The sequence below is a fragment of the Marmota marmota genome, unplaced genomic scaffold, assembly GCF_001458135.2.
Source record: "Marmota marmota marmota unplaced genomic scaffold, marMar, whole genome shotgun sequence".
In the NCBI taxonomy this organism is placed as follows: domain Eukaryota; kingdom Metazoa; phylum Chordata; class Mammalia; order Rodentia; family Sciuridae; genus Marmota; species Marmota marmota.
Window position 1 is genome coordinate 2,609,436 of NW_025999929.1, and position 9,096 is coordinate 2,618,531.

The window sequence follows — 9,096 nt, forward strand, 5'->3', positions numbered from 1 at the left end:
TAGTCATTGTTTAAGAAAGTACTTTTACCCCATCACTAGCAATGGCCTAGAACTGCCTAGCCCAGCAATGGTGAGCCACCACAGTTTGACACAAGGGTTATCTCCACTCTGTGGCTCTCTCACAAGATTTATTCTGCAAGGGCCTTGAATGATGAGTCCACCTCCCAGTATTCAAGCTGGGGTCACCAGACTAATAACCTCATATTAACTAAACATGATCATCAGCATTAGTCATATTTTCAATGCTGTGACAAAATACCTAAGATAAAAAAAACTTAAAGGGGGCTAAGGTTGTGGTTCAGTGGTAGAGCGCTTGTCTCGCACATGTGAGGCACTGGGTTCGATCCTCAGCACCCCATAAAAATAAAGAAAGAAAGATATTGTGACCATGTATAGCTTTAAAAAATTTTTTTTTAAAAATTAAAGGAAGCTAGTTTCAGAGGTTCCAGTGCATGGATGTTTGGCCTGTGGCTTTGGGCCTGTGGCAGCATAGTATGTCATAGGAGGAGTATGTGGCAGAGGAGTTGCTCCCTTCATGGTGGCAGAGAAGCAAAAAGGGAGAGAGAGGAAGGGACTGAGATCCCAATATCTCCTTCGAGGGCACCCCCCCCCCCAGGGAACCTAACTTTCTCCCNTTCGAGGGCCCCCCCCCCCCCCAGGAACCTAACTTTCTCCCACCAGGCTCCTCCTCCTACAAGTTTCACCAGCTCTCAACAGGCTTATTAAACTAAGCCTTTAACACAAGGGCCTTTGGGAAATATTACAAATCCAAACTATAGCAGGGATATAAATATCCTAGAGGCCACAGGGCAGCAGACTAAAACAGGAAAATTTTTGAAGATTCAATAATCCTTGGCATCTTATAGCATCTCTACCAAAAGGAAAAGGTCAGATGCTGAATCTTGACCCTCCTACCACAGAAAAGGAGGCCAGCACTCAATGATCCCTTCACATCTTGAAGGCAGCAACATGCACTCAACTAGTTTGCTGAGCAGATTGTGGCTGCCAGTGTTGAGTGGAGCCCAGAACAAGGGACGACCAGCTGCTGGTCTAGACTTCAGTGCAACCAAGCAGATCCAATGGTGCCCATAGGGGGCAGAAAGGAAGTTGAAGGGGCACTATTGACAAACCTTAGCCAGAAAAACAGCACAAACCCTGGGAATTGTTTCAAAATTTCTTTTGCAAATAACTATTCTCCTTCAGAGAAATTAGTTGCTGGCTTGCCACTGAAATCCCTGAAGACTCAAATACTTCAGACTTCCATGGCACCAGTTCATGCTGTGGAATCCTCATTTCTCCTCCGCCCATCCCCATGTCCCATGGGAAGTTCTCTCATGATCACCAAGGAAGACATTCAGGTGGTTCCATGTGGCAAGGGCAAAAGGAATATGGATGGGAAGAGGAAGAAAGGACCTCTTGAAATCAATGAATTACACCCCAGTAATTAATTGCAGAAATCTATTTCTCATGTGTTGGTAAGTAAATTTTGTATATATGTATGTAAATTTTCTGCTTTCCTCTTCCTTTTCTTTTTTTTTTTTTATACAAAGACATGCTGATGATAGCAAACCTTATAATTGAAGCTTTGAGTTACAAGATATCATAGAGGCAATTGTGAATGAAGTAGAAGAGGAAAAAACATCTCCCAGCCTAAATGTGCTCCCGTTTTAATCTTTCTTCTTTAGGGAGAGAACATGCATTTCGGTGTCCCTCAAATAAGCTCTTCAGTGAGGAAAGCAATCAATTAGAATGGATAATAGTAACCAATACAGTAACAGTAGAAATGGAGAATGATACAAAAACTTTGCACATGCCACAAGAAAGACATGGCGGTGACTCATTTCTACATTCTGTCTCCTGGGGTTTAAGCCATGGCTTTGAACAGCTTCAGAATCTTCTGGTGACTCACGTTGGGTTTTTCTTACTTTCAGACATTACAACATGGGAAGTAAAAGCAGATAATAAATGTGGAGTTTAGTGACCACATCAACCTTTCTGGCACCCGTGACAATTTTCAGAAATGGCTGAAATCTCTTGTCTGTCTATAAATGTTCTACTTCTCAGGAAAAAGTTTCTGAAGCCCTCAGGTCTGTCTCTGCTGTTCCAATTGAGCATGACTTACCCTCCCAAAATCTCTGTTTTGCTCACGGTATATAAAGTGTTGACCGCTGCTTGCTTGGCTGTCACAATTCGATGATCGAATGGGGCGGCAGGAGCAGGGATGTCATCTAGAAGGTGAGAGGAAAAAAGGGCTGTCTGTCAAGCAGTCTGACCTCTTTTTAGCATCTAGCATTGGACCTCATAATAAAAATGTGCTCATTTAATAATTAAATACCATGGGCTGTCTGTTTTATTCCTAATGATCCAGGAATATAAAGTTCCATTTCATATTATAATCTGCGATTAATAAAGGTAATATCTGACCTCTTTGAGAAAGAATGTCAGGACCATCCAACTATCATTCATACCATCTTCCGAACACTTTTCAGAAATGTCAAAAGTTAGTAGCAAATGTCCAAGCCCAGTACAGTCCAAACAGGTAACGAACTTGGTGCAGTTTAGTGGCAGAGCACTTGCCTAATGTGCACAAGGCCCTGGGTTCCATTCCCAGCATCACAAAAAACATAAAAATAAATAATTCAAAATAAAAAATAATACTTCCAAGCTTGAGTGAGACCATTGTAATTCAAACATGAGGAATTATTTGATCCATTTTTTTAAAAAAGCGCCCCTTGATATATTCTGTTATTTTAATTAAAGCAGAGAGAAAAAAAAAAGGAAAAATGAAACATTTCTTCATGTCACTGAAATGTTTGATGTTATATATTACTTTCCAAAACGTTTTAGGCTCTATTTAAGACACATTTAAGTCACAGAGATGAATTTTTCCTGGCTGGCTGGAAATAAAACACCCAATAAAACGAGGTAAGTGTGTATTCTACAACTATCGAATTTCTTCCACTTTCTACCTTCCATCTTGTGTATTTAAACTCTAGACCATATCAACATTAGTCCTAACATGCGTAATTACTCTATAATATTTCTCCCAATATTCTTTTTACTTCTCCATGACTGCTGCTGTTAAAATTTGCTCGTCATGAACCTGTTCATTCTCCATGTATTCATTTATCAAGCAGCTATTATTGCATGCATTCAATGAGGGGAGTAGATAACAGCTTTGCTTTCAATACTTGATATTTGTTCAACATGCTTCTTGAGCACTTATCTTGTTTCAGGTCCTCTACTGAGTGTTAATACTTTGGGAGAGTTTTGTTTTGTTTTGAGACCAAGTCTCACTATGTTGCAAAAGCTGGCCTTAAATTCTTGATCCTCCTGACTCAGCTTCCTGAGTAGCTGGGATTACAGGCAAGCACACACTGCTCTTGGCTGATGCTTTTAATTTAAAATTAACTTAACTAATATGACATCTTTGTATTCAGTTAACATCTGAGAATCTGATTTGAGTGGATTTTCACTTCTTACACTATGAATATGCTGAAAAATGTTGTCAAGAGAGCATTCACTTGGTGGCAACTCATTGCTTCAGAGTTTTTCTTAAAAAAAAAAGTGCTCCAGTTAAACACACAAACAGCATCAATAGGGCTTAAGTCTCCTTCAGGCTGTTAGGATAATGAAACTTCATTTGGAATTCTTGCTGGAAAAGGTTAGGAAGTTTTAAAAGGCCAGTACAAAAGCCATTTCCTACCCAGTGGGGCCACCAGATCTTGCTCTCTGGAGGGTTTCATTCCCACAGACTCAGGGGGTTGACACTGTAAGCTCCTCTGGGCTTGACTGGCTTCCTGGGTCCCTTTAAATGTGTGCTCTTCACCTGCACCCACTAGATCTATTCTGCTCTTTTTGCTGTCCTCCTTGACGAAGCACTCCTCGGTCACTCTGCGCTTACTGCTGCCAATGGACTCCGATTGTTCAGCCTGCTGGAGAGTGCATCCTGTTGCTGGATTTCCCAGGACTCCTGGTGCAGATACCATCTTGGCACTGTTGATGCACCTGGAAAATAAAATCCAGTTGCAGCTCTCAAAGTTTCAAGGAGAAAATGTTCAGATGGTCAAAATTCTCAGAACTAAAGCTTTCCTACAACGGTGTCCTGGTGAAGAGGATGTGAGCTCCGAGACAGAGGTGACCATTTCAGTGCTTAGGGACCAAGGGAAGCAGTGGGCTCCCCCCATTGAATCTATGTAAATTACCAGGATGAAAAATCCCCAAGACCTTGTGGTTACCCCCAGGCACTTCACTGTCTCTTTATAAAAGTGGTCATTATGTGAAAACCTAATTTGTTTTCATTTTTCCCCACTTCCTTTCTTCATAGAGAAAAAAAATGACCAATTTCATAATATAAGAAGCAGTAATATCTCTAAACATTATCAGTCATAAGGGAACATGGGTGGATTTCTGGTTTAGGGGCAGTTCGTATAACTACTAAGCACATCTTTGCAGTGATGGACTTCAATAATCATCAGTGTTTATGTTTAATTTATGGAAAATTAGATTTATCCAAGATTAGGTTTAGGTTTCAAGGATATTATTTTAAAGTTAAACAAGAATTATGTCTTCAGTCCCTAAAAAGGACCACACAAGTATTTGGATACCCTTTGTTCCAAATAGATATCATGGGTCACCATAACCTAGAGCAATTAATTTCAATGGGTTTCAAAATTTCCTGAATTTATATATGAAACTTTGCAGTTAAGGAAGAGAATCATTCAATAATCTACTTCTTACAATACTTGGGTGTAAATAGCCAATTTTTGTGTATAATGAACTAGGTAAACTTTTTCAGATTTAGGTTCCTAACTTACAATTAAATCTAACTATTATTTAATTATTGCCCTTATGGAGAATATCTTCTCCGTTGCTAAACAAGAAAAAAGAACTTTTATTTGATCTTTTCAAAATGTTGATTACTGGAAATATTTATAAACTTTGTCATCATCTGTATGATGATAGAAGACTTAGGAAGCAAAAATATACGGATGGGAATGTAGCTTAGTGGTAGAATGCATATTTAGCATGAAAAAGGCCCTGGGTTTGATCCCCAGCATCCAAACAAAACAATAAAATGCCTGAAAGTATCAGAGACAAGAAGAAAAACAAGGGCAAGAAATATGACGGTGAAAAAAAAAATCTACATGATCTGGGAAACTGGGTTCTAAATCATTAATTCAAAAACTCTCTTCATTTTTCTTTCAATATGACCTTTAACTGTAATGGCAGATAGATCGCTAAGAAACATTAGTTGTGGGGGTGTAGTGTGCACCCTACCTTTCATGGGACTGATCACCGTTAGTTTTATCAACATGCTGCTTTTTATTGGAATTTTTGTCCAGCACGGGTGCTCCTGCTGTTGGAGACCGTCCTTCCTCCTCATCTTCTTGTCTTCTAGTATCTTCCTTAGAATTGAGCCCATTTGACTCCCCCTTGAGCGCTGGACAATCATTCTTATCCACAGTGGCTTGCTTATTATCTCCAACACTATTATTTTCTTTTCTCTTCAAGCTTTCTGTGCAAGAAGTACCTTTTCCATCTACACTCCCCCTCGGTTCTATGGAGTTTCTCGGGACAGAATCCTCTGCCTTATCTTGCCTTTCTGAATGACACACGGCAAAACTCCTCTGATCTACAGAGGCATTGGTCTTCTCGGAATTTTTCTTGTTGAGTTTATCAATCTTTTCTTTCTCAGAGGACAGTTGGTTCTTCTGGGTAGATCTCTCTAGAAGCCACCATAGGACACAAAATATTTTAATGGAGAATGCATGTGATCAGTATAATTTCAGCTTCATATAATGCCATCTATGCTCTGGTTTCTTTTTAAACAACAGACATACATTTTGAGTAGCCAGGAAAAAGGAAAGAGAACCAACTGATTGACAATTGGATTTTAAGAGATTTTCTTTTTTGCAACTGATGGGACCAAAAATCAATCAGATAAAAGCATTCACAAAATAGAATTTCTCTCTAAACATGTAACTTCCTCTGTATGAGAAAAATAGCAGGATTTTCAAAGCAGATTCTCTGTCTGCAACTGCTAGTCTTCTAAGGATGTTACCTGTGAGGGCTGATGTCCTTTCGCCTTTGACAAGTGTCTTTTCCTTCAGGCCAGGGTTTGACCACACCTTCTCCTTAGCCTGTGGATATGAAAGTAAGTGAGATTACCTATTATATCCAGATTTCTCAAACTCAGCACTACCGACACTTGGGGCTGCATAAGTCTCTATGGTAAGAAACAGCATGAGAATTGTAGGATGTTCAGCGACTTCCCTGATAATCTACCCAGAAGATGCCAGTAGTATCCTGCTTCCCAACTGTCATGACCAATTGCATCTCCAGGCATTTAAAACTTACTCTCTTAATTATTTTAAAATATACAACACATTATTATTCACTGTATTCATTCTGCATATAATAGATCTCAAAAATCTACTCTTCTTGTCTATCTGAAACTTTGTCAATCACAATAATATTAATAAAACAAAATGTACCCAGAGATTGCTAAATGTCCCCTAGGTATAAAAATGCTCCAGGTTAAGAATCATAATATTATATATTTCCAAAAGAAAAAAAAACGAAAATTAATAGACATTCACTGAACAGAAGAGTCTGAATTAATGAAATCCTGTATAGGCTAATCTTATGGTGGAATTTTATACCTGAAAACAAATTAACTTATTATTTTCAAAGAAATACTGTAGAATTCTATCATGATTCATAGGTTGTCCATTTTCATGAATAGATTAAAGAATGTTGATAATGTATGTGCCACCTTTGACCTCTGTTTAATTTGTCTTGATATGATTCATATAAAAATCAAATAAAAATGAGAGTACATATGTGAATGGCTTTGCAAACAGAAAATTAAGGAAAATAAGCTTTTTATGAGTTTTTAGGTTGCTTAGAGCAAATATCTCTCCTCCTAAGTGGATAAACATTCTTCTCAAATCCCTTTCAAATACCATATAAAATGTAAACATTAGTCCAACCCAACCCACCCAAATTATCACAATTCTAAATTTATGTATTAGAAATTTAAGAAATTGTATGGAGGTCCAAAGAATCAATCTCTCTCTCTCTCTCTCTCTCTCTCTCTCTCTCTCTCTGTATGTGTGTGTGTGTGTGTGTGGCAGGGTGTATCTCCCTCCTATTTCTTGAAACAGAAACAATTTAACAGTTTGCCTCAGGGTGGTTTGCTAACCTGAAATACCATATAAGTCAGTGCATAGTCACCAAGACAAATTGCAATGTGTACTTTCAAATAATTTAAGGAACAGTTTCATAGGTTCAGAGTATTTCCATTTTTAAACCAGGGACCTCACAACACAGAGGCATGTTTAGTAAATCTATAGAAAGCCAGGGCTGTAGATTAGAGCAGTAATTCTCTTTTAAGTCTAAGTGCGGAGATGGCGGGGAACATGGTCTTCAGCTTCCTCAGGCAAAGCCAGCTGCTCCCCCTCTAAGCTTGCACAGAGCTTGACATGTGCCCAACCCTTGTTATCTCTTGCAACATTTCATTGACCCTTTTTCCCCTGTCAATTTCTCACTAGACTATGGGGTTTCTAAAGGTTTGACTGGTTCATGTGTGACTCCTGGTGCTTAGTCCAGGGACCGGCACATATTGATGAGGACAATGATGATGATGATGATGATGATGATGATAGTGGTGGTGACAGTAATGATGACGACGATGACAATGACGATGGTGATGATGATGATGTTGATGATGATGATGCTGGCCATGACGATGATGGTGATAATGGCTAAAATTTATGGAACATGGGCAATGGGCCAGTTATTATTGAACCAATACATTATCAACTTGGTTGCTCCTTATAACAACCTTTTGGTATAGACTATCAGCTCTATTTTATAGATGAAGCCAGGATTTTAACTCAGTTGTGTAGCTCACTCTGTGCTCTTAGCAACTGCATTCACTCTACTATTCCTCTAGGAAAAAACAAAAAGACCATAGCTAAGCTACGTTATTAATATTTATTGAGATCTACTACATAGTTGGAACCACAGAAGATGAGATTAAGAAAGAAGAGCATAAAATGAAAACAAATTATGAGAGCAGAGATGCGAATAATTTTTGGCCAAAAGATTCAAATTAACATAGTAAGGGGAGGGAATTTTTTTTTTAAAAAAAGAGAGAGACACTATTTGATTTAATTTTGAAAATGCATATTCATCTTAGTCAAATAAGGAATATTACCAAATTGTGTTTATAAGATTTTACAAATTTGTCTTCCAAGGCTTCTCTGTTTTTTATTTTTGTTGTTGTTTGTTTGTTTGTTTGTTGAGACAAGGTCTTACTATATTGTCCAGGCTGGCCTCAAACTCACGATCTTTCTGCCTTAGTCTCCTGAGTAGCTGGGATTACAGGCATGAGCCACTACACTTGGTTTCAATGATTCACTATCTAAATGAAGATTCCTGGTATAGCAATAGACATTGTGCTTCTGGGCTTATCATGTGTGGCATAAACTCAATGGTAAAAAAGCAAACGTGGACTTAAAAATAAAAACAGGTATTAGTCAATTTCAGTTCATCATAACATGCAAAATTGAGAATTTGGCTGTGCTACTCTGTGAAGCACTGATCACTCAGCATTTGCCCCAAAGACCATCTGTATGTCAGATGGTAAGTGTCCATATACTCTGTCAATATTCTTTAGGTGTGGAGTCCTATCTAATAAACAGGAGAAGCCCTTGGTCCTGAGGAATATAAGAAGTCAGTTTCCAAAAAAGGCTGTTTGTTCCTTTGGAAATTATATATCACATATGTTTTACCTTTTAAATAATGGAAGAAGGTCCTCATTCAATGCCCCAAGCTATTATATTTTTATCTTCCTATGTAATACTGACATCTAGAGGAACTTTGAACTGAAGAATTTTCAATGAACACAAGTTGTATTTCTCCTTTTTTGTCCCCAGACCAAAACCTTATTGAACTTCAACTTTTTCCTTTGCATTTCTTTAGTTCTGTGTAGAAGCTGCTATAAAAAAGCACAGGTCTCTCTCTCTCTCTCTCTCTCTCTCTCTCTCTCTCTCTCTCTATATATATATATATATATATATATATATA

At 38.2% G+C, this 9,096-nt stretch overlaps 1 protein-coding gene across 3 annotated transcripts in view; it reads right to left on the reverse strand.

Moving 5' to 3' along the window:
- Positions 1 to 9,096, reverse strand: part of Mylk4 (myosin light chain kinase family member 4) — a 75,883-nt gene that overhangs the window by 18,389 nt on the left and 48,398 nt on the right. For 2 of the 3 annotated variants that reach the window (XM_015506138.2, XM_048800485.1), the window contains exons 2-5: positions 6,065 to 6,143; positions 5,281 to 5,728; positions 3,707 to 4,008; positions 2,123 to 2,228 (exon numbers count right to left, since the gene is read on the reverse strand). In XM_015506138.2, coding sequence (XP_015361624.2) covers positions 2,123 to 2,228; positions 3,707 to 4,008; positions 5,281 to 5,728; positions 6,065 to 6,143 — 935 coding nt within the window. The remainder of the gene's footprint in view (positions 1 to 2,122; positions 2,229 to 3,706; positions 4,009 to 5,280; positions 5,729 to 6,064; positions 6,144 to 9,096) is intronic. The other variant, XM_048800486.1, reaches the window with a different exon arrangement.